A 25697-nucleotide genomic window follows, 5' to 3' on the forward strand; every position below is an offset into this window, starting at 1 on the left:
AATTGGGGTTGGAAGGGACCTTTAACAAATCACTTAGTCCAACCCCCCCTGTTGTGGCTAGGAACACCTTCCACTGTACCAGGTTGCTCATAGCAAGCCATCATCCACCACTCCATTTTGATGAAGTCTGTAGCCCGTGTTTACCATATTTAGTGGTGGGACCATGGTGGATTTTGATCTTGGGCAGTTCTGAGTAAGAAGGGGTGTACAATTAGGATTTGTAAATGGTTATATGATTTCATTGGGGTCTGGGGGCTGAGGCATGAGGGAATTGGTGCATTTAGGGAAAAACAATAAACAGAAGAGCTCTCTGATAACAGCTGAAGTAAGACTTGATGTTTTAGAGGAGGAAATTGCAGCACATACAGCTGGAAATAGCTTAGCTGGAGAGTTTTCAGTGAATCTTGAAGGGACTTTCCTTTTTTCCGTAATGGGGACTGGTACTGCCCAGACAATGTAGCATGCACAGTGGCTGGATTGTTACCTCAAGGTACATGTGCTGCTCTCACATCCCACACATCTCCCTGTGAACAGATCAGGGCTTTGTGATTCATTGTCCAGAGTGGGGAGAAAGGGCACAGTGGGGGAGGAAAAATGTTGGAGAGCTCTCCTCATCCTGAATCCTGGGTTGGACCTTTCTGCTGTGGTGGCACAGCTGTAGATCAAAGCTCTCTTCAGGAGTCTGATGGAGCTTTGTTTTTTCTGCAGCAGGAGGTGGTGCTAACGTGCAGTTCAGGACAGTGGGACAGATCTGTGACTTGTGACCCTGTTGACTGCCGTGTCCCTGACCAGTCCCACGTGTACCATGCCGAGTTCTCCTGCCCTGTGGGGACCACCTACCTGCAGAGATGCTCCTTCTCCTGCATCCCCCCAGCCAAGCTTCAAGGTATGATCTGGAGTGTCAAGAAATTTAACCACCCTTTTTGATGCCACATTTCCATGCCTGTCCCAAACAGTACAAACAGAGCATTGCTACTTGGAATTTCTCACTTATCCTGGATTTGTCAGCTGGATGAGCTCTTGAGATACTTCCTGAAATGATGGGTATCCCACCCCCTGGAACAGAGACATCCTAGTGTGAGGATAATTCCCTCTGACTCCCATCCCCTGGCAGGCAGCCCTTATCCGTCCACCTCAGGGTGTAGTGATGTCCTCTCCTGATAACCAGTCCAGCCTCCAGTATTACAGTGATGGAGACACAAAACATGCAGGCAGACAGAGAGGACTTCAGAGAGCCAGAAGTGGCTCTGTGCCTGATGGCTGTGGGGAAGCCTGTGGTTCAGGGGGCTGGGGCTGTATAAAGCCATAGAGACTGATGCCCACAGCTGTAGAGCAGTCTGGGAGATGTTCACCACCCAGACACACCATGGCCTGGCTTTCATTCTGCCGACTCCATCAGTAGCCACAGGAATTTCTTAAGCCAAGTTAGAGAAAGAGAGCTACTGTTCTGTCTATGCAAGGGCTGAGCTGGATGGGATTTCAGGGGTAATTGCCTTGACAGCTTCAAGCATTGGGACTTTTTGAGTTTCCACCAGCGCCTTTGCTCTGAAAAAATCACATACAACAAATCATTTTAATGGGTGCCCTACTTTATGGAGACATTTATAGCTGAAATGTATGAGAATTGTTTACTTATTGTAAAAGAAAAAACGTTAAATCTAAGGATCAAAAACTGCAGAGAATTAAGGTCTCATTTCATGACAGGGAGGATGGTGGCAGATCCCCAGTGTGGGCTGATCAATGGGTAGCATGCAAATGTCATCTCAACAACACAAATTCTGCATGAACTGATGCCCATTGCCTTGGGTTGGTCAACTAAGGCAGAGCTATAATCTGATCTTGCACTCACAGCTGCCTCAGTCCTGCTGCAGTCCCTGGGAGGTTTGTTGTGGGCTCCCTCCGTGGGAAAGCGTGCCCTCCATGGGTCCCTGGGTGACTTCCAGCATGATGGCTGGAGGTGCTCAGCCAAGGCTGCCAAGCCATGTGGGTAAACTCCTAGAGTCCAGCTGACACAACTGAGCCACTGAGGCAGGGACATACTCTGTGCTTGTTCCCCCCAAAGACTCGCATCTTTACAAGCAAGCTGTCCATGCTAACAAATGCTAAGAGTAGGCAAGGAAAGGATGACATGGCTGTGTGGCACTTGGAGGTGGGAGATGACCCCTGGCAGCCTTGACCCATCAGGAACTGAGTAGACATGTGACCTTGTCTCTGGCCCAGAAGTGTTTCTGTAAAAAGAAAGTGATGTTTGAAGGAACTGTAGAGCAGCCTGGCTGCCCCACGAATATGTTGATCCAAACCTCTCACTAGGAATAGTCCCATTCACTCCAGTCCAGCCTTTTCTTTTTTTTTTGCTCATCAGTTCCCAATGAACTATCCATCACCCACACCATGGAGGTGATGTAGTCCTGGGCACTTCCTGCAGGCATCCACAGCCATGCAGTTCTGGCCACCCATTTAGCTGGGTCTATCAGGGACAGCAGAGAGCTGGGCTGTAATACTCAACCCAAACCTCTAATGATGGCTGGTTTGAATTCTCAGTCACACCAGTGAAGCCTCACACATCTGTCCTTGTGGCATTTTCCATCCTCCTGACTCTCAGGTTGCCCAGAAAGGTGATGGATTCCCCATCCCTGGAAACATTGAAAGCCAGGTTGGGCAGGGCTCTGAGCTACCTGACCTGGTGGAAGGTGTCCCTGTCCATGGCAGAAGGGGGTTGGACTAGATGGCCTTTAAAGGTCCTTTCCAGCCCAAACCATTCCATGATTCTGTGATCTTACACTGCATCTGTAGTAGGGTATGACAGCTTGATCAACATAGCTAAGGACAAGCTGCAAAAAGCCCTTGGGGGGAATGAAGGTGGGCTGAACTGAATATGACAGAGAGCTGTCCTACAGCCTATGACTATCCTGGGGTACCACGAAAGAGAGCAAGTTTAAGGGAAAGATTTGGGGAGATTTGCAGAACCAAGATCCTTTCTCCAGCCTCTAGAAGTTGACCCTACCATACGTTTGTCTGCATTCAAGTATTTTCTGCTTCAGCCTGATCAAGCAGCTGATGGAGTCCGTGGTCTTTGTGTTTGTTACCCCTTTTTGATATCAGTGTACACTCTAACAAGAGGACTTCTGCTGGTTGCTCTGAGCTCCCCTCAGCAGTTCTGCATTCCTGGCTGAAATGTAACCCCACACTGTGCTTCTCTTTTGGGGTCAGGAACAAACCAGTGGCTCACCTGCCTGGAGGATGGTCTCTGGTCCCTGCCCGAAGCCTACTGCAAGCTGGAGTGTGACGCGCCTCCCGCCGTGGCCAACGCCAAGCTCCTGGTGCCGCGGTGCCTGCAGGGGAACCACGATGTGGGCTCGGTCTGTCGCTACAAGTGCAAGCCTGGCTACCACGTGGCTGAGAACACAGCAGACAAGCCTAAGAAGTAAGTCTGTAGCAGGTCTGTTATCGCCATTTCTTTCCTCCTCCCAGTGTGTACAAGGAGCAGAGGTGATAGGACAATGGCAGTCTCAGAGACCTGGCTTGATAGGTAGTAGAAGGCAGAGCAGCTTTCTCTGACCACACAGATGTCTTGAAATACAAGAGGCATTCCCTGGTCTAGGTGAACCTGGTGGGAAAAAGGTGCTGTTGCACACACAAGAGCGTTAAGTACTTTAACCTGAAACAAGCAGATCTTCCTGTGCACCTCAAGGTATTTGTCACTCTGTGAAAGTTAAGCACCAAATTAAGTGTTTGTGGAATCCCAGGTAATTAGACATTTACAAGATGTAGGCAAATTCCTGGAGCTTCTGTCTTTCCTGAAAGCGATAAAACATAGAACAGAGGCACTGCAAGAATGAATGGCTGCCTTCTCTCACCCACTGTGCCTCTTGGCTAAATTTAATCTCTAGCATTGGTATTTCAATGGGAGAAGATTTTTCCTGATGCTTCGGGGAAAAATTCCTGGTGGTTCACTAGCCCTGCTCTCAGCCAATATTGCGATGCTGGGGGATAAAGCAGCATTTTGTCTGTGACGCCTCCAGCCAAAGTCCCCACTGGGTTTGGTCACTAAAGATTCCCTGGCACTGGCTGGGTCCTCCCCAGAGTCTTGATTCTAGCCCAGATCAGGTAATTATGTGTTAATTGTTTAATGCCCCCTTCCAGTTTTAATTGGATGCAGACTTCTCTTCTTTGCTCTGGGGTAGAGTTGTTGTGCAGTGGAAAGCAGTTGCCAAATTTCTTGCCTAGTAATGAAGGAAGTGGTTTCTGTAAACAGCTTTTCACAGTGTTAGGAGCGTTTCTTGGGCCAAAGGGAGCTGAGCAAATGATGATTATGGCAGCGATCACATGGACTGCTTTGCAAACTCTAGAGCAGCTTTTGTGCCTGTGGCGCTTCAGGCACTGGGCTTTCAAACAGATCCACTCAGCTTGCAAAGTTAGGCCCCCTCTGTCCTGCTGCAGCAACTGCTGGTGAAAATGATGACCCCTGGGAGATCTTGAGGCTCCTATGATGTGTGACTAACTTCCATATGGGTCTGAACAGCCTGTGAGACAAGTCAAGGAAAATCATGAAGAGGCTTACGTTTTAATAGCAATGCACATTGACATTGCATTTTCCTCTTTGCAATTGTCACTGCTGCTATTTTATCAGACATCTCTGATGGTGGAATACAAAAAAAAACCCACATTAACAAAACTAGAAAAAGTATTGCTTTCCTATCATGCAGATTAATTCCTATGTGAGTGGCCCAGCCCAAGCAAAAACCTTTCCTTGGGCTTGTAAATGTCATTGTACCCTCTCATCAGGAGTTCTTGGTGTACTCTCAGCATGAGTACAAACCCCTTGGTGTGGTGTAGCAGCTCTCAGCCCTTAAGTCAGTTTGTGGATTGCTGGAAATCCTTCTGGTATGTCAGCCCTGGCAAGGAGAGGGTGGGAGCTGCCAGAGTGAGAGGTTGATCTCTTTGCTTATACCAGTTTTGGAAAAAGGGAGGTGCTAGGGAGTTCTGGAAGCACCCAGCTCTGGTGAGGTGCAGATTCCTGATGTGCTGGTGTGAAAGCAAGGTCTGAGCTGGTGATTTGGACATCAGGTTTTTAGGGTCTTCTGCTGTGTCTCTGGGTTCAGAAAACTGAGTTCTTTATCTGTTGTGTCCTGTTGTCCACCAACCAACCCAGCAAGTACAAGCCTTGCTAAAGGATTTAGTGCCATACAGGTGTCAAGGTACATAAAGAAGCAAGACTCTCTATGTGTGCTATATACTGGATAAAAATCAAACATAATCTGTGACTGACACTGAAGATTCCTCATGCCCACTAACCAGCTCACCCTTGGAAGTACAGTCAGGCTTCCTTTGAATTATTCTTCCAGCTCTAGCTTTATTCCTCATGTGGAGTTGCCCACCTTATGCAGGCCTGAACCATGGTTGGGATCCAGCTGTCTCCATGCAAGTAAAGATAATCTTGGAGACGTGTTCATGCATTACCTCACTTATATTTTTTATTTGAATTTTACTGCAGGAGCAGTGAGGATGCTTAGAAGGGGCTGGGGACATAGTTGAAATTCATTTCCCATAGTTTAAGTGTAAGAGAAAGGGGATCAAGAAATCAGTTGTCCCAGAGATGCTTTTGTCTGTTAACCTGGGTGAGGAAAGGCCCCTGGGAAATCACTGCTTGTCAACAAGGGATCCTTGAGGAAATACTGATTGTGTAATCAAGATCCTGCCAGAAAGTTGCTGCCTTCCTGCTGGCAGGTTCATCTGACTGACAATGCTGACATGAAGGGTAAAGCTTCTTTGCCACTTCCTAAAGAAGATCTGTTATCAGCCTGGAGAGGCCAGGAACAGCCTGGCTTCCAGCTGCCAGGCTACTTCACTTCTAATTCCAAAATAAGGGTAACAAGGGAACTTAACATATGCATTTTTGCTTTGTGATGGGAGCTTTCTGGATTTAGGCAGAAATCTGCCTGTGCCATGGCAGTACCAACCCACCACCTGTATCACACAAATATATGAACTGTCAAGGAGAAATGTTCAGCACCACCCAGAGCTGCAGCATTGAAAAGTGCTGTCCTAAAAGTCAGGGGTCAGATACTTTGGGGTAAAGGGCATCACCCCCACAGTGCTCCTTGCAGTTGCTTCCAGCCTGAAATGCCATCTGAAGCAGATCTCTGAATAGACAAGTTGGATGGGGCTTGGAGAAACTTGGTCTAGTAGAAAGTGTCCCTGTCCATAGCAGGGGGGTTGGAACAAGATGGTCTTTAAGATCCCTTCCAACCCAAAACAATTCCATGATTGTCTGTTTGTGCTCTTTTAGACGAGCTCTCTAATGTTGCAAGGATGTTCTTAGGTTGGGGAGCTAAGAGGTCAGACCCTTCAAGGGATGTGTTTCACTTGCCAGATGTGGGATGATTCCTTGAAGAGATTTGGGGATCTCAAAGCTGCCTTTGTGAGGGGTTGAGCTCCTTCCACTAGCTTGAGGGAATGAAGCAAAAACCACTTTGGTATTTTCAGGCAGATTTGAAAGTCTCAGCCTGCATTTTGACCAGAGATCAAGGGAGCCCAGCACAGTCCCCAGTCAGTTTCCATGAAGATGTTGGCCCCTCTTCCTTCTCTCCTGATTCCTAAACAGCAGAGACCATGGAAGAAGGAGAAGAAGTGGGAGAATGTGAAGGAGAAAATGGGGACTGGAAGGAGTTAGCAGACTGGGGACTGGAAAAAAACCAAAGTTCACAGTGGGGCAAGCAGGAGAGCCTAATCCAGGAGCACTGCAGTTTAGTAGAGTACCAGGCACACGTGTGGTGGGCACAAAGGCACTTGCTGCCTCTGCCTGTATCTGGCCCCTTCCAAGTAAAGGGCAAACACACAGCTGTTGGAGCCAAGAGCCAGACAAAGAAAACCCAGGCTGTCAACCAGTTCCTGTCACTTCCACCTCTAAGATCTCTGAGCATTTACAGCCAAGGTTGTCCAGGCTGTTTGGAGGGAGCACAACAGTGCAGGGTCCTACATGCAGGTGCAGCTTTCTTTCAATTTACTGACAAATCTCTCTCCTTTCCCCCTATTCTTTTTGAAGCCATCAGTCTCCTGCCATAGGAGATGAGGCTTTAGGCTCATTTGTCACCGTTCCTGCACAGCAAACCCACTCTGCCCCAAGCTGGCTGCCTCAGAAGATGGCTGGATCCCTGCATGTTCAGCTTCTGAAGCCAGGCATGTGCTTGTGCCTTCACCTCAGATACAGCCCTTGCTGGCCTCAAACATCTCCCTTGCCTCCTCTGTCCATTAGGCTTGCCTGGTTGGAGGGTTGACTCTGATTTTCCTGACTTCCTTGTTAATCCTGCCTGAAAAGAAGTACCACTAACCCAGATCAGAAGAAGTTGGGGGGTGGGAGGGGGTCCAGAAATTTCAAGCTTCTGTGAAGTTGTGTGTATTTATGCATATATTCTTTTTAAAAAATCCTCTCCTTTCCCTTCGCCATGCTTCCACATGAACTGCTTATTTCACATATGTGGGAGTGGTCCACACCCCACCCTCTACCCTGGGGTCAGCCTGAGCTAACTGTGTTTGAAGTCCCTGGATGGATGGGTTGAGCCTCCAGAGCAAGGTGGTCTAGGGGGTGCAGGTTTGGGGGGGAGGTGTGAGAGGCCATACATGGCCTGGCTCTGACTGGGGTCACTCCAGCACCACATCAAAATGAGGAGCCCCTGTGAGGATGATGGGGCTGCAAACCACAGCCTGCACCTGAGCAAACTGCAGCTGCCGCAGCGTGTCCTCCGCCTGCTTGACCCATCTCCCCAGGCCTCCCTGGCACAGGGCCTCTGCCATGATTTGGAGAGCAACACGGAGGTGCGGTGACCAGGGAAAAGTCATGTGTGGCTGGGAAGCTCCTGGTCTTTAAAGGAGTTTGCTCAGTGCCTGAGGTATTGCTGTTGCAGTGACTTCACACTAGCAGTTTGTTTCTATCTCCATAACCCCCAGTGCTTTACTCCTTCCAAGTCCTGCAGCTGGATCACACCCTGTGAGCCAGGAAGTTCAAGAAGGGGAAAATGCTGCTTGTGGAGCTGGACATCCAACATTGATTAGTACCTCTTGGCATGTGTCTTTGCTTACCTTTAAACTTGGGCAGGGCAAAGCATTCAGTCAGATTTGGGAGAAGGCAAAGTCTGATGGGAGCATTTTTGCAAAGCAGTGACTATTATCCTCATGGAAAGGAAGGCAAACAATAAAGTTAAATGAGGAACGGACTGAAAACACAGATGCCTACAATGGAATCCAGAGTCCCTCCACCTCACCAGCTTTCTGAAATACTTCATAGCTGCAGTTCCCTTATTCAAGGCTGCTGCTGTAGAGCTGACATTGTGGCAACCCTTACTGCTTGGGTGCTCACACCACAGCCATCCTCACTTCTCAGGTGGGCTGCAGGGAAGATTTGTGCAGAACTCTGCCAGTGGACTTGCTGCATCCCATTCCCTATCCTGCCTGCCTCACCTGCTGGAGCCTGCATTCACCTTGGGAGGAACCCACTGTCCCTTTATACAGTCTTGAGAAAAAACAGATCCCTGATTTTGGAAGGGAGAAGGGGACTCTCCAAGAGCTGCAAATATTTTAATATATGAGAATGCTGCAAAAACCTCTAAAATGTCTCATCCAAGAGTTCCCAGCAGAAATCTGAGAGGGAGCAGCCCGGTCTGGCAGCAGGGTGCAAATGGGGTCCCCTTGCTTCTCCAGGCTGTGTGACCCTGTACCATGTGTGGAGGCACAGCTGGGTGGCCCCGCACAGTGTCATGACCCTGCACCAGGTGTTAAGGGGCACATGGGTGGCCCCACACTGTGTCTGCTGCCTCTCAGAACAAGGGACAATTTAGTGCCTTCCCCCAGGGGTTTCTCTAACCCCTGGCGGCCCCCTCCACATACCTGTGGCAGGCTATAAACTCCCTAGCGTGGCGCCTGGAGCCCTGCCTGCTGGCACCCGTGGTGGGAGAGGGCAGGGGCAGGCAGCTGGAGTGTGCTGTCTAGTAAAGGAGGACAGGAGTGGGGAGAAAAGCCTCATTAAGGATGGAGCAATCAGCTCAGGTAAAGCCCATCAGGGCAGTGACATGTCCTCTGCTGAGAGAGTAGTCCTTGGCCAGCCTGCTGCCTCACCAGTCTTGATGCCTCTATGTAAAAGATGTGGTGTCTCTATCACTGTCAGGGATGGGAGACTGAAAAGTGGGTGGGCTCCACTCCTGGACTTTTTCTTTCTTTCTTTTCTTGGCAAGTAGCTCATGTCTGGGCTGTTTTAGCTGCACAGGGTGGTACTGGTCTGCTGCGGCATGGCAGCCCCTTGGCAAGAGCAGGATTGACAGATCTGGCTGGAGTACAAAGAGGAGCCTCAGGAGTAGCTGGGCACAGGCCAGAGGATTTACTGGTGGAGGCAAACTCCATCCAGCAAAGTATGCAGCTACTGGCTGTGGGACAAAGCAGACCAGGACCTGCAGGGACTGTGGGAGGAAGGGTCTAGGGGCACCACAAGAGGTGGGGAGCAGCGGGGTGGTGAGTGCAAGGGAAATGCATCCACTGCAATCCCACAAGGGAGGAGAAGAAAAGGTCCTGGTTAAGCATGGGGTATCCCTTTGGAAGACGTGCCCATGGTGAGGGATTGTATGGTATGGGAAAGTCCTACACAAGGGGGGTATAACTCTGCTCCAGGAGAGATGTCTTCAGTCTGCTCCTGATATCTGTGTGATGCCTGGTGCAGCCAAGGGGCAGTGTTTGGGGTTCTGCAGGCCAGTCTGGTGTCTGTATTTCCCCAGGAAGTTCCTGAAGGTCCAGTGCCTGGAGAGTGGGCAGTGGGAAGAGGGACACTGTGTCCCCGTGGTTTGCAAGCCCCCGCCCCCCGTCTTCGAGGGCATGTACAACTGCACGCAGGGCTTCGAGCTGGACAGCCAGTGTGTCCTCAACTGCGAGCAGCAGGGACAGCAGGTGAGTGTCTGGGGGAGGCACACACCTCTGAGGTGTCTGACCACACCTTGTGTTTCAGAGCGTCTACAAAGTGCAGGGCTCCCTGTGCCCTGCTGTGCCAAGTTTGACCCATCCCCAAGGCCAAATACCCTTTTACCACCAAAGAGTATTCCCTCTACAAGCCCAGAGCTGTTCTTGCTGGGCCCCATATATGGCAGGAGGTGCACCACTGCCTGGGGATGCTCACCTGCTCCCTGGAAAGCAGTGGTCCTAAGGAAGGAAGCTGGCTTATCTTGTGTGAAAAGGGTCAGAAAGCATAAGTAGGAGGTTTCCAGTAGGTTTTGGGAGCTGCTGTGAAAGCATTCACTTGGGATGATGGGCAAGCTTGCTGCAGCAGCTGTGGTCACCAAGGGGCTTCCGTGGGCATGGAGGCTGCTGCCTGCCAGCTCTTCCACCCAGGTATCTATCTTATCAATGCTTAGAAAGGGGCTTGTCAAAAGAAGGGTGGCTGATTCCCTCTGGTGGGATCCTGCAGCAGCGGGGAAACAATTGCCTTTCTGGTCAGTGCACACAGACTGGAGAGATGGCTGCAGCCCAGCTGCCTTGGGGAACTTTTCTCTGGATGTGGCTGGTGGGAGGGATGTCCTTGCACCCCCAGTGATGGGCAGTGGCCAGGCAGGGCAAGTAACACCAGCTGCTCTCCCTCTGCTTTGCAGGTTCCCATCATCTGCACTAAGGAGGGCTTGTGGACAGAGGAGTTCAAACTGTGTGAGAGCTTGCAGGGCACCTGCCCACCGCCCCCGGAGCTGAATTTTGTGGAGTACAAGTGTGAGCAGGGACATGGCATAGGTGAGGGCAGACGAAAACCAAACTTTGTGTTGACTCACTCATCCCAGAGAGCTGATAGTCACAACAGGCTATAGATAGACTCTTCCTGTACCAATCCCTACTTAAGACAAAAAAAATCCTGTTTTGTCTCCCATGATCTCTATAAACAGAGACAGGGAGGTTTTAGCCTTTTGCTCACCCTGGTTGTACTCTTGGGCAAGACCCAAATCTAAAGCTGTCTCCAGCATTAAGCATCTCTCTTTTCAGAAGCAGCAGGGATTGTCTTTAGGGCAAACCCAGCTCTTTGCACATTTCCTGATCTTTAGCCCTCCATCTTTCCTGAGGTCTCTCCATTTGCTACTACTGCTGCTGTTTGCAGGGTTAATGTGACAAGTCCTAGATAAAAACCATAAAAGCTGCAGTGACATTGAGTGTAACAGGGCACTTTCACCAGAGGAGGGACCGCATCATCCATTTCTGTCTGTAGGACCTGTTGTGCTTTCAGGAAAATCTACAATGCTCAGCTATGGCTGTTGCATCTGGTCTGGCATCCCACTGGGCAGGATGCTTGAGCTCAGCCCATATTAGTCTGAAGCAACCGCACCAGTGTCCTCCCAGTCTGGTCAAACCAGGCTGAGGACAGTCTAATGTCAAGGACTACTGAGGTTTAGGATTAGGGCTGGGTTTCACCTGTTTTTCCAAGGTGGTTTTTGCAGCTTTTTTTCTTCCTGGGTCATGGAAAGGCAGTGGGGATTGTCTGTGGTAGAAAAATTAGAGAGACACTTCTTAACAGACCATATCACATCCAGGCCAGACTTATTTTCATGCTGGGTCCCATGTCCTGCCATCAAGGTTGGAATCTTTCTCTTAGGTTGTGTTCAGTTTTCCTTTCATCTGGGAGAAGAGAATAGGGCATAACTCCTGGCTCTTGGATAATTCAGGATTTGGGGAAGGAATTGCTATCCCAGGCTGGGAGGAAAAGGGTTCTCTTTACATCTCTCTACATCAGTGGTGGCCTCCTACAAAACATTGATGCCTGGCTCCAGGTAAGGTCCTCAAGGCTCTCCCTCCTCCCACAGGTGCTGTGTGCATTCCTTCCTGTATCATTCCTCCCAGTGACCCCGTCATACTGCCCAAAAATGTCACTGCTGAGACAATGGATCACCGGCTGCAGCCCACCAGAGTCCAGGTAAATGGGGGGATGAATTCTTCTAGCAGAGGGATTGCTGGTAGCGTAGAAAGGGAACCTCCCTCCTTCTCCATCTGGTGTTTTAGCCCAAAATCTCTGCCTCAGGTGAAGAAGGGTAAGACTTGTAAATTCAAGCAGTGGATGCTACAACACATCCTCCTGCTCTCCTATATTAAAGTTCAGCACAGTTATCAGCTCCCAAGCCAGCTTTCAAGGAATTGCATGATACCACAATATATGAAGTTTTAATGCAAAAATCCCATTGATTTTTCAGGATGTGCTGTGTGCCTAAACCTGTTAAGCTACTGTTTATTGTCAGCCAGTGTGCTGGGAGAGCAGAAGCTGCCTCTGGCACAGTGTAAGCCTGGGTCTCCACTTACCTGGCAGCAGAGATGCAATCCTAGGCAGGCATTTCCCTGCCAAGGAAGAGGCAGGGCACTGTCAGCTGAAAGGTGTCTCCAGCTGCCAGGACCTGCTGGCCGGCTGGGTGCCTCTGCTGCTGGAACAGGGGAGCCTTTCCCTCCCCACTTCTTACTCATTTTGTAGGCAAAGCAGCTCAAATAGCTCAAATAGTTTGGATCCTCATGGCACGACTTTACCAAAAAGCAGCTCTGCCGGGGTAATATTTCTTAAAATAAAAACGAGATGTATAAGGAAGGAGGTGGAACAAAGAAAAGCAAACAATCTTCCCAGGAGCCAGTGCTCCCATCCAAATGCTTTCCCCTCCTCCTGGGAAGCCGCAGGAGGCCCAGCATCATGCCTGTGGATACTACTGTGCATTGCCTTGAATCAGACCCACGGCAGGCTGCTGCCGGGGGGGTGAGGATGCCTGGGGCATGTGGGATGGTTAAGCACGAGCCTTGGAAGGAGTCCTTGCCTTTGAGGGATCGGATGGCTTGGCCCGTTGAGGCAGGGGCATTCAGCTTCCCTTTCACCACCACTGCAGGCTTTCGTGCAAGGGAGGCATTTTGCAGAGAGGAGGAGGAGGGAGAGGAGACACTATTTTAAGAAGGAGCTCTGTCCTTTGCCAGGAGCTCTCTCCCTAGACCATCTTGTTTTCCTCTCTATCCTGGCTTCTGTCTCCGCTCCCCACTTGGCTCCCCCAAGCCTCCAACAGTTTGCTGTTCCCGGGAGCTGCCATGCTCCATGAGATGGAGAGGATGGGGCAAACAACACTGGGAACTGCACAGACTGCTCAGAGAAGGCACAGTCCTGTTTTGCTTTCAGCTCTGATTCATTGCATCCCACAGCTGAGCAGGTTTGTCTCTCTGCCCTTATTTCCCAGGCTGGAATACGAGTATACTAACATGAGTATGCTAAAATGGCATTTGAGTTGCACAACAATCATGTACAAAGCAACTCCATGGGCTTGGGACGCACACATCCTCTTGACTGAGCAGGATCTGGTGGGCTCTGGAATTCCCCAGTCTTTGCCCCATTAAGCTGGCTCTCTCTGGGGCTGGCTGAGGAGGGCCAGGACCTCGTCTTGCTCCAGCCTCATCACAGTCTTGACCAAAGATGCTGCAGAAAAGAAGGATATTCACCTGGTCTGCATGGGCAGAGCTGCCCCATCCCTAGCTGCCATGCCACCTGGGAATGCTGGAGCCGGTCTTCCTGCCACTGAACATATCAAACAAGGCTGGGAGCAAACACACCTACCCCTCTGTGCAATTCCCGTGCTGTGAAGGGCATCCTAGGACACTTTCACAGGCCAGATGCCGTTTTATGGGGCCTCAGATTTCAAAGCCTGCCTGAACTTTACAAGGAGGAAATTGCATGTGCGGTGGGGCTTTTCTTCCCCCTGTGTAATCATGAGTGTTCCCCACAAACCCCAGCTAAATGAGCAGGGCGGTGCATTCCAGGGCCAGGAAACTGAGCCCTTCACATCTTGCTCTTGTGTCCATCTGGCTGCAACAGCTGAGTTTGTAAATACCAGTGAGAACCTCAGAGTGACCGTGAGTCTGGTGTATCTACTTCAAGTCAGGTCTGGGGAGATGAGTCCTCCCAGGATGCACTTTTCAGAGCCTGAGCAGGGATCAGTGAGCCAGTTGTAGGCACTGAGTGATGACCAGCTGGTGAATTCAGCATCACTCAGATATGATGGTAGATTCCAGCCTCTTGTGGCTTACCCCCAGCAGCAGCTCCGGGCCAAGTCAGACATAATGGTGGCACTGCCAACCAAATCCATTTCTCAGGTAGTCCCTGTCCTTTCTCTTTGTCCTCTTCCAGTTTTGTATCAATATAGAAGCATAGAATCACTAAGGCTGGAAAAGACTTCCAAGATCAGCAAGTCCAACCAATACACATCACCATACACACACACACACATACACACACATGTGTGTATATCTGTCCTCTGCCTTGAACAGTGTCCGTAGGTTCCTGGGTGCAGCTACCCTGGGTTTGCTGCGCTTCAATGGGTGCCAGGAGGGCCCTGGGGGTGTCACTGCTGTTCTGCCCCACAGGGAGTAATGCAGTGCTGCAGGAGACCCTGTAGCTCCAGAATGCACTGCTGGCTGTTCCCCTGCCTCATCCACCTCGCCTAACTGCTGTCTTCTCCTCCTCTCCCAGAACATTGTGTGCACAGGCAGGCTGCGGTGGTATCCGGACCCCTCTGTCATTCACTGCATCCAGTCATGTGAGGTAAGCCCTCCCTGTCCCCAGCACAAGCTGCCTGCTCCTTGCAGGAGAGCTCCTGGCAGTGAAGACCTGCTCCAGCACAAACCAGACTGCTTTGACCTTATGTTTGCTCTGAGCTGGGCTTGCTGGATGAGCAGAGATAGCAGAGGAAGCATCCTTAGGTAGAGTCCCCAAAGCCAGGATGATGCTGGGGAACAAGAGCTGCACAATAACCCATTTCCTTCCTTGCCTGCTTCTTTTTGGCCAGCCCAGGCAGAATATTCTAGCAAAAGGATTTCACTGGCAAGGGGTATCCCCCAAAAGCCTGAGCTGACTCCAAGCTGGAATATTTCCCTAACCAGAACCGCAGTTCTAGAGTAACATGGGTCCAGAAAAGCCCTGTGTGACTCACCTGTCCAAATCAAACAATCAGGATTTCCAGCCTTGTATATGCAAAACAAACTGCTTCTGAAGAATCTGCAGACAAAGAATTCCTTGCAGAAATTGGTTAGCCACTCATTTAGCTTTGAATAATGACCAGGCAGGAGAAAATCATAAGCAGCCTGGAGTCAGTTCACAAAGGAAATTAAAAATAGGCAGTCTTTGTCAAGCACTAGTTGTTATTATGATTGAGGATAAAAGGAAAAAGGGGGGAAATTTTGGAATGTTGTATGCTGAAAATTTGGGATTTTTACCAAAAAGGAAAATGTAAATGGAGTTTGCACACCAAAAATAGCTTTGGGGTTTGCTGATTGTATTTTTTTCTTGTGCTCATTTCAATGCTTATGATTGCTTTTCCTTGCTGGTTCTGCTGAGCTCAGCTCTTTGTTGACTGGAGTGTGGGGGAAAGGGCAATGTTGCAGGGGGCACGTCCCCAGGAAGGAAACCTCATGGTCTACAGAAGGTGCAGCAATTATTTCCCAAATTTGATGTGTGTGTTGTGCCTGTCTACTGCGAGACACAAGCAGAAAGAGTAGGGGAATAGGGTACTGTGTGCTAGAGAGGTGTTTGGTGATTGAGTACCAGAAGTTAGTGATCCTCTGACATTTTGGGAGCTCTGTATCTTCTAAACCACAACTTTTAGCACAAATTTGGGGTAATGTGTTTGAAATGGGATGGCTTAAGTGGAAGAGCAGACCAGATGGTTGAGTGATTGTCTCTGTGGTGGTTCTGCTAGCACAAGAGAATTTCTTGTGCTCTCTGGGACTAGGTCCTTTCAAAAAAGAAGCCAATGGAGTGTGAGGTGTTTCTTCTTCCCTTCCTGTGCAGCTCAGGCAACATAAAGCTGACCCAGTTGTGAGGCCTCTCCCTTAGGCTCAGGTACACCAGACTGACCCTAGTGTTTCCTCCTCTGTGGTTCCTGTGCTTCACCTTGGATCTGTGTGTTCAGTGAGAGATCCCATAGGGAATGATGAAAAGTGCCAGTTTGTGTGTGTGTGTGAGAGAGAGACACACTGAGTACCTCAAGTCCCAGTGTAAGTCACTGTGCTCTCATCAACCACCCAAACATTCTCACAGCCAACATGAACCCTTTCTGTTCCTATTTGCTTGTCACCCTCCTTTATTCTTAGAAAGCAGTCCCAGGCAGGACTCTTGGCACACAGGAGGTTAACCAAGCCAAAATCATGCAGTGTCCCACCAGAAGATGGAGAGATTCCATGTTCTTCATCACCCTTGTAGACTTTTAAATTATTTTTCTGCTTTCAATTATTGTTTCATCAGGAATGACCAAACAGTCAGTACATGTTCTTCCATCTGAGGTCCACCAAAGCCCTGCATAAAGCTTCCTTGTGCTGGAAATGTCTCTTTTGATGGGACACAGGACTATAACTGTTATTTCTGCAGTTGCATCAGTCTGGCAGTTCAGATATCCTGAGGTCAGCAAGTACACCCAGATCTTTCTCTTCCTCCTTTGTTTCCAACTGATGAGCACCAAGCTAACAGCAGATGTTTTGCTATCAGTACAAGAGCTTGCCTTTCGATTTTATAGAAGAGAATGTCATCTTGTTTCTCTCTCTAGTCCTTCAGGTCATCTAACTATTTGTTAGATATCCTGATTCTCCTCTGTGGAACAGTGCCTTCTTCCTTGTTAGCAGTTTCATCAGGGCAGGCCTATTCTTAAGGCCACAGTCACTCACTCACTGTAGCACTAATGAACATTCATCCTCAGACAGTTTCTTTCACCCTTATGCTCTCCTTTTTGATACAACTCCCAGCCTCCTCCTCATCCCTGTTTTGCTTCTCCTCACTTCTCATACATGTCTTGGTTTATTCTTTTCCATGTGTTTTCTCCTATGGTGCTGCAAGCTGTTAAGGTTGGATCAATAATCCAAATTTTCCTAGATAACTTTTTCTCCCACATGAGTTTCATAGTAGTCATTGTCTTGCTGTGAAGCATAACTCTTGCTGAAAGTGCCTCATTCAAAGTATTGCTCTGGGAGCTGCTGCTTGGCACTGGCAAGAAGGGAGATGTCACCAGTCTCTCCATTTGACCACAGAATACCCTGAATGTTGTTTGTCCCTCATCTGTGCTGACTTCCATCCTCATTCCTAGTCCTCTCTGTACTCCTCCTTGTGAAGAAAAATTCTGCCATTCTCAGAGGCTGTTTCTCTTCCCCCACTTCCTTGTGGAGGCATCACATAGCAGGAGCAGGGGTGCAGAAAGAATATAACCTGTACTCTGTCCTCACTGTATGGTAGCCCCCCTCACACACATGGTTCAGCTTCACTTGCCATGGGTCATATTAGTCCCTCTCATTTCATAGGAGCCCCTCAATGGAGACCCCTCCTTTAAGAGCTCACACTCTGCCATCCTTGGGCAGTGAAATGCTGTTCCAGTGGACTCTCCATGTCACCTCAGGTCTGAGTCACCCCTTGGAGATTCCATTGTCTCTCCATTGACTGCCAAGTGTGTGTTGGATCAGGAAGTTTTCTCTTCTGGATGCCACAGTGAGGGGAGCAACCCTACATAACAGAAATCCAGGCCACCTGGCAGCTCCTACTGTCTCTCTCTGGTGGAGTCACTTCAGGCTGGGGCTTGGGAGCAGTAGCCAAGGCTCAACCTTCCCAGCTCCATCTGGAGCTCTGCCTCATATTGGAAAGTCCAGGTCACCATGCAATGGCATTAGAGGGACTCTCACTCCCTCCCTAAAGAAGGACCGCATCTTTATCCTCTGCTGGCGGATCAGCCTGCCTGCTCATCCCTCTCACTCCTCTCCCACCTCCCTTCTCTTTCCGTTAATCTGGTCATCCATCTGCCTCCCGCTCTCTTGCTGTGCCTTGCCAAGTTCCCCAGTGCCGGAGCAGTGAGGCACGTACGTCAGGGAGGGAGGGAGGGAAGGAGGGAGGGAGGGAGGGATGCAAACCCTTCCAGGAGCCCATCAGGAATTCAAGTTAGCGCTGAGCGCACTTTGCCTTTCAAGGGCCAGCGGAACATCTCGTCCCCTGCCATCAGTAGAAAAACAGATGGCAGCATCAAGGGAGGGGGCTTAGGGCTGTCAGGAGAGGCGAGTGGAGAAGGAGAGAAACCCCTCCTCCCCGCCATGGGTTGGGAGGAGGTGGTTTTGGTCCTGGTGGTGTGTTTGACTGCTGTGAGGGAGGTGTTTGCAGCATCTGGGTCATGTTCTCCTAAGCTATCCCAAGGAGATCACCTCTGATGCATCATCCTCCTGTGCTCAAAAGCAAGTGATACTGTTGACTTCAGAGGAAGAGACAGCATGTACAGAGATCCAGGTTGCTCCCTTGGACTGCCATGGTCCAAAGTAGTCTGTGCATGAGGACCTCCTACCCTGTGCAATGCCCTACACCTGTACCCTCTGTCTCCCACCACAGGGGCTCCTGTGCTTCACACAGTAGATGTGATTTAGATGCAAATGTTCACTTATTTCATCATCATTGTGTCTACCCAATGTTATTTACAGAATGGGGTAACCACCACTGTCCTGCTCAAATACACTCAGGGAAAGCTAGGCTGTTCTTGCAGTGATGAGACTGAACTCAGGCAGCTTTTTTTGGGCAGCCAACACATTGTGTAACACGCTTGCCTTATTGTCACCTCCAGCTTCATGTCATTATGTGCAGGTAATAAAGGGTTAATTGGAATGGACTTCAACTTGAGGTCTCTGCCTCATGCTCTGGATGAAGATGGGCAGAGAACAGAACACTGTTGTGAGCATGAGCTGCTGGGAATTTCTCAGGTCTTCCCTGCATGAGGACAAGGTCTCGCTGCCCTCTCGTGTTGCTGGTCATGTTATCACAATCGTAAAACATTAATCTGTTCTCTGTTTTGTGGTTTTCCTGAGGTATTACAATGGAAATTATTAAATAGGGACTGGAGTGTGTTTGTGGTTGCAAGTTGTTCCTCAGTCTCTTGATCCAACAGGTAGTGAAGGACCCTGAAGGATCCTTAGCTCTTCCTACCAGCATGTACAAAACCCTCACTCGGCACATTTGTCCAGCATTTCTCAGTCAGAATTAACCCTTTGGAAGGCATATGCAATAAGGATGGAGGAAAGTGTCCCCAAAAATCTGCTGTTCTTTCAGCAGATATGTGATGGGAGACAGGGTGAGACTTGTCCCCTGGGCCAGCACTGCAACTGGGCTCCAGCTGCCTCTGCTCCTCAGTATCAGTGGGGCTGGAGACCCTTGGTTCTCACTCCCAGACTTGTGGGTCTCTGATTTTGTACCATGGCAAAACTCAACACAGGAAACTGGTAAGAAATGTGATGCTGGTGGAATGCTCTGCTCCAGGAAAGATTGTCTTTTGTACTTCTGAGGCTTAAGGCAATGAGGACCACAGGCACCCCAGCTGCACCAAGGAGACTCTCAGAGCAACTACAGCATTGTGGCCAGAATGTAGTCACCCTCTCATGATTCACACCTTCTTCCTTCTTTCTTCTTTCTTCTTTCTTCTTCTTTCTTCTCTCTTGGACCAGGCAGTGCTATACGTTCCACCCTGTTTAATGCAGCTTGTACAGATAGTGGGGGAACATGAGAAGCAAGGACTGCAGGTAGTGGTCACTTCTGCATCAGACCTGACCTCTGACTGGTGAAGGCAAAGCCCTTCATTCTGGGGAGGTGGAAGGCAAGGTGGGGAGCTCTTTAGATACCTGCTGGGTACATTTTCATCCTGCTTTTGGCATGGGTGATGTGGGCTGCTCAGCAAGGAATATAGCCTTCCAGGGGATGATCCCAAAGAAATCTATTCCTCTTCCAAAAATCTCAGCTGAGGTGTGCTTTTCCTAAACAGTGAGAAGACCTCTGTCCCCTGCACACACATAGAGTGTGATTGTAGCAGCACATTTTATTAAGAGACAAAGCAGAGGGAAATAGATCACACAGCAGCAAGGATAAGGGAAAGATGCTGCTCCCCTACCTGCAGGGTCAGGCTCACAGCACATGGGGCATCTTTTGGCATGGGTAGGGCTCCAGCACCCAGACATACCACCAGTAGTGGTGGAGCCCCGAAGAGGTGTGAGCAGCCTCAGCTTCCCCAACCACATTGTGCCAGCAGCCCTGCACTGGGGATATGCTGACCTATGGCTGCTTCTCTGCCCTCTCCAGTTCAGGTGCCTTCCCCTCATCCCTATCCATGTCCCACTTTTCCCCCTCCCAGCAGTCACAGTCGTGCAGCCAGTGGTATAGACGGAGTGGAAAACCACTGAAAGCACCCGCTGAAATAAAAATCAATGAGTCGTTTCTGATAATAAACATCCCCAAGCATAGCCCAGCCAACTGCTCTTCCAACACGAATATTCATTCCCCTTCAGCTCCTTCATCCCTTGTACATTGTTTTTCTTTCTGTTTAAGATCTGTAACAAGAACTTGGCAGAAATCAGATACAAGTGGGTCAGGAGGCCCTTGTGGTTTTCAAGGCTTGTTTTCCATAACCCATTCTATCCTGTAACATATTTTGCACAAATGGCTTGGCAGGAGATCTAATCCATGCAGCAGGCGAGCCACTGAGGGCAGGATGGCAGGCTGGTGCTCATGGCATGGGAAGTCCTGCTTTCTCTTGTGTGTCCCAGCAGTATCACTGTGAATTGGTGAGCCACCATGCTTGCCAGGAGCACTACTGACACACAGCAACTTCCTCTGCTCCTCTCTCCCTGTTCTTTCCTGCTTCTGCTTCTCTTCTGTTAGCACTAGGTCAGGGTGTAAAAAGAACAAGGCTGAGGAACTCACCATGAACAGATCATAGACATGGATGTTTAAATGGAAGCAAGTATCTACTTCTGATGTGGTGATCTACACCAGCATTTCACCCCTTTCTCCCTTCTTGTCCTTGGACTGTGCAAAGACCTTTCCAGATGGCTCTCTGCTGAGACATGGGGCCTCTGAGCAGCACAGTGCAGAGGGATAATGAAACACATCCGCATTCAGGGATCCACACTGCCGCATGTTCACTTCTGCAGCAGAAGTGTGTCCAAGCCAAATCCTGGCCTGGGACAGAGAAGCACTTTCAGGCACTGTGAAGGCAAGGACCTGCTCTCCCAGGATGGCCATTGACAGCAGCCTATGGAGCCTCTGTGCACTCCATCCGTCTTACAGACACCAGTCCTGCACAACCTCAGCCCAGACTGGTTCAAATGGGCCCAGCTGTTTGCAGGAAGCCCGTGTCCAAGGGACCCCAGTGTCCTGAAGAGCACCTAGAGCTCCACACCAAGACTGCTGGGAGTATGTGGTATGGCAGTACCAGTGATGGTCCCTGAGCTGAACTCAGACAGCAAGATGTTACAACCCTCCACCTCTTCCCTGAAGTGTTCATTCAGGTACGTGGAGAATGTTCTCAAGCAGCAAGCCTCTGTTTCTGTAGTGAGACTTGGGGAGAAGATATTGGAGCTGGAACAGATATTTCTGGAAACCTGAGATGTGGTATAAACGAGCTGCATGCTTAGCTGCCGAGTGGCTCAGGGACACCAGCAGGCTCAGAAGCAGTTAGAATTTCTCTCTTTTGCTTTCTGACCATGTCTCAGGTGATGGGGTAGGTCCGTGATGTCTCCAACAAGCCATGCAACAGGCATGTACCTCCAAGGGACAGCTGCCACAGTTCAAAAGGAACAGAGGGATGGCTCAGGGGACAGAAACTGGAAGACATAAAAATGGACAATGAAGCATTAAGTCTGTAGGATTTTGTTTCTCTTTTTCAGGCCACTTGGTCCCAGGTTCCTGTTTCCAAATTTCTAGAGGTCTCCTCCTCTGGGTAGTGCTCACCCTGCTTCCCTCTTTACAATGGGCCAGGTAGACCTTGCTCACTGCTCAGGTGGCTCAGGACACAAAAACATCCCAAAAAACTTTCTGAGCATAAGCCAAACCTGTTCCCTCTCTGTCCCTCACTGTTTTTCAGAGCTGATTTCCTCCTTGTGCCAAAGAGCCTCCAAAAAGAGAGAAGGAAAGTGAATGTGCTTGGGGTGTCAAGGGGGGGAGGAAAAATAAAATAAAAGACACTGCAACAGAGAGAGGGCCAAGAAAAATATTTAATCCAAACAATGAACATTGTCATTTCCTCCCACAGTCTGCATTCCCAGTCAACTTCCCTGGGCAAGCAGGGAGAGCCAAGAATGACCGGGCTCTCTGCCTCACCAGCGTGAATGTGTGTAAGGAAAGGGATGTGTCCTGGGGACACGGTGCTGTAGCATCACTTTAGCCAGCTCCTGTCACATCTCTGGCTTTAAGGACTGACAGTTTTCTGCAGGGGAACAGTGGTTTGGGAGGATGTTGGAGGGATTGGGACAGGGATGGGAGGGGGAATGTTCGGGGACCCCAGCTGGGGTGGTGGATGTATAGAGGCTTTAAGTGAACCAGATGTTTAACAATGCTTTGGGCACTCTTCAAGTCCTCCCAGGGACCTCCCAGAGCTTTTGGAAAGATCTTGCTAGTGACTAAGGTGGGGAGCAAGGAGAGAGATCCGGTAGGGAGAAGCTGCCCTGTGCCTCTCCAAGGACTACTGCAGCCTGTCCATACTTTCCTGTCCCCACACATCCTGCCTGTTCCTCCCTGCCACGGGCAGCACCTTCACCGAGGACACAGCTTCTCCTGCATGCCTAAGAACCCTGCAGTGTAGCACTCTCCAGCCCTGGGGCAACTCAGGCTCATGTCCTGTGGTTCTGTGAAGCCTGGTTTGGGCTGACATCCCCCTGCCACCAAAGGGATGGGGTTTCCAACTCATCTTCCCACCACTAGTGACTCATCCGTCCCAGGAGCAGAATTACCGGTGGTGAAGCTGATGCACAAGGCGTAAGTCTGAGGGCAGCAGCAGCTTTTCCAGGGCTTGTCCCTGCCCAAATGGTGGTTCCCGTTTCTCTGGGGCTGCTTTCAAAGTGACAGCTGAGGAAGGCAAAGACACACACATCTTCTCAGGCACGTGGTTGAATTAGCATGCAAATGGTCTGAACTTGATGCCCAGAATACCAATTCCCAAAGGGAAAAATGACACCAAAATTCATGCTGACTTAGAAGCTCCATGAAAGCAAACTACACCCTCCTTGGATGGATCAGCAAAGCCCAGGACCAGTGTGGGAGAAAGCATTTTTTCTTCTTAAGGCTGGGCATGACTCCCTGAGATTGTACTCTAGCTTTTCAATGGCTGTGTACAAACAAAAATGACAAGCACTTTCCATCTCAGTGGCACATCAGGGGAGTGTTTCAGCTCCTCAGTTACACAGTTGGCCAGGTGAATGCTGATTTCTTTAATTTTTTTTCCTTTTTTCCACCTTCCTCCAAAGCATCTGGAATGGGGCATGGCCAAAAGCAAGGTGCTGGGCCTTCAGGTGTGCTCAACCAGAGCAAAACCTGCATTCCTGGAAAATAATGTATATCAAACAAACAGCAAGGTAGCACTGAAATATGTCCAACACTTATGTGATCTGTGATTGAGTCTTCATGATCCACCTTTCCCTCACCTGTTGCAACCTTTCAGGCTCTTCCACACTCAAACAAACTATGTGTAAGGTGGATCTGAAGAAAAATACCTGGACCCTGCCCGCCTCACTGATGGCACTGGGGGACTCCCTGCTGGGCAGAACAACAGCCTCAGGGATGGAGCCAGCCTGGGGACTCTTCAAGGGTTGTGGAAAAATACTGTGCAGAGGCAATGCTCCCTGCATGACATCTCCCAGCATCCTTGAGAGAAACTCCACCACTGAGCACTCGGAGATGCTTCTGGCTGGAATGCAGTGAGATCTAACCAGTTCTTCCTCGCATCCTTCCTTTGCCTGCAATATTTTTCCCTCTTTCATTCTTTTTCCCCTTTGATTTTTTTTTCCTTTTCATCTGTGCCTGCTCCCAGCTTTGAGAGCCTGTGTTTTTTTAGCCCATTTAAATTGCCAAGCACTTGATTTGCCGTTACTATTTTCGTGGCGGCAGCGCAGGGCTCCGGCCCGGCAGTGCCAGATGCTGCACCTCCACGTGCTGACACACGCCCCACCGGAGCTGCTGTCTGAACAAACAGGGAAGATGGATGGCCGAGCGGGAGATCCGCTGACACAGCCCGTCTCCCTGGCTGCCTCGGTGGCACGCCGCCTGGCCCAGCAGCTCCCCACCACTCAACACAGCCTAGAGCGGCTGCTGCAATTACCTTATTCATTTTTTCCCTGTTTATAAGAGACATTTCAACCAGCCCACCACCCCCATCCCCCCCACTGGAGGATGCGTATTCTGGCAGCTGAGACCCAGCTGACCGTTTCCCTGGATCATATCCATCACCTTCATGTGGCACAGCTGGGCACTGGTGTTTTCCTTTTTCTTGACAGCATCTTAAAACATCATCAGGTGTTTTTGCAAGTTGCAGACGTGAGCAAACCGCCTTCTCCCACCACAGGCATTGCTTTTTGTAGAGCCACGCGTCTCAAGCACAGGCTGAACAGGCTCTGTAAGGGGTCTGCTCTCTCACGTCACCTACCTTTGGTAGTTTGCATTGCCTGTGTCCTCCCTTGCCATGATTCCTGCAAGGCCAAAATGAGACTGATGCAAGTACAAGGGCTCCTGTGCCCTCGAGGGTAACCAGCATCTTACTTTGTTCTTTCTGCTTGCAAAGACAAAACCATGTGGAGGTTCTCCGTAAGGCACAGGCACAGGAGTCACTGTGTTTTCCAAACACTAGGCAAGGAGCAGGGACAGAAATCCCCAAGCCCTGTGCCTGGCTCTCCTGAGCCTCGAGTCCAATTAGTCATTTTTTATTTTCCCTTCATGTGTTTTTCCAATGTAATTTGGAGCATGAGTTGTTAAGTTTCCCCAACAAGTGTTGCCATAGGAGCCTGTATTTGTTTAGGGTGGGGTATGGGCTCCGGCTGGGTGAGAGGAGGGGGCAGTTAGCCCTGATAGGTGTAGTGAGAGACTGGGAGCCTCTCCTTCCCCATGCTGTCCCTGCCTCTGTCCACCCCCCACCTTGCACGCAAGATCTGGAAATCGTTTCAGACCTGTGCAGCGGGGATGGGCAAACCTCCCCATAATTGTATGGAAACTACCAAAGCGACGGGTGTTGTTTTGCCAGTGAGTCATGACACATGGAGCAAAGCTCAAGGAAAAACTCCACCGTGTGGAAGGCTGCAAAAGCAAATCACACCCAGAAGAGCCTTCCCCTGCCAGGGGCCCTGGCCAGTCCCGACTGCATCCTGGCACCTGCCAGCTCCAACATCCCTGCCCTGGCCCTCCCGGTGCTCAAAGCTGCTTTGAGCCTAGGAAACCTCCTTTGATCACAATCATTTAAGACCCACCTTATGCTTTTTAGTGGAAGAGGGGTGTTAACACTATTGCCTTGAAGAAATTGCACCCTGGTCTCCTCTGGACATGGTTTGTGACAGCAGTGATTGGAGTCAAATCCCTTCTTGTTTTGGAGTGAGCTACCTAACTCGGCTGTGCCTCAATTTCCCAGCTGTAGGAAGGTGTGCTCTTTCTTCTGCTCTTCCAAAATCTTCCAGGCTACTACGATCTCTCTGTGGCTGCCTGAATTTGGCCTGTGGCCTATGCTACTGATAGTGGAGACCAGACTTGGTGGTTTGCCATAATCCCTGCTGCTACTTCCTAAAGTGTTATTAGCCTGTGTTGAGCCCATTTCTGTTCCTTTTGAGTCACAAGGACAAAAAGCCACATGAGTTCTCTGGTTTTGGCATGTTTTTTTCATGTGAATTACTGGTATTATCACCAGTCCCACATG

The 25697-nt window shown here is 49.8% G+C and overlaps 1 protein-coding gene across 1 annotated transcript in view; it reads left to right on the forward strand.

Annotated features, from left to right (window-relative positions):
* PAPPA2 (pappalysin 2) overlaps positions 1-25697 on the forward strand; it is an 89114-nt gene that overhangs the window by 60144 nt on the left and 3273 nt on the right. The window contains exons 15-20 of the mRNA XM_041420114.1: positions 709-886; positions 3211-3424; positions 9762-9930; positions 10626-10758; positions 11817-11926; positions 14498-14569. Of these exons, the coding sequence (XP_041276048.1) occupies positions 709-886; positions 3211-3424; positions 9762-9930; positions 10626-10758; positions 11817-11926; positions 14498-14569 (876 nt within the window). The remainder of the gene's footprint in view (positions 1-708; positions 887-3210; positions 3425-9761; positions 9931-10625; positions 10759-11816; positions 11927-14497; positions 14570-25697) is intronic.

The sequence above is a fragment of the Onychostruthus taczanowskii genome, unplaced genomic scaffold (assembly GCF_017590055.1).
Source record: "Onychostruthus taczanowskii isolate IOZ18803 unplaced genomic scaffold, ASM1759005v1 scaffold63, whole genome shotgun sequence".
Classification (NCBI taxonomy): Eukaryota; Metazoa; Chordata; class Aves; order Passeriformes; family Passeridae; genus Onychostruthus; species Onychostruthus taczanowskii.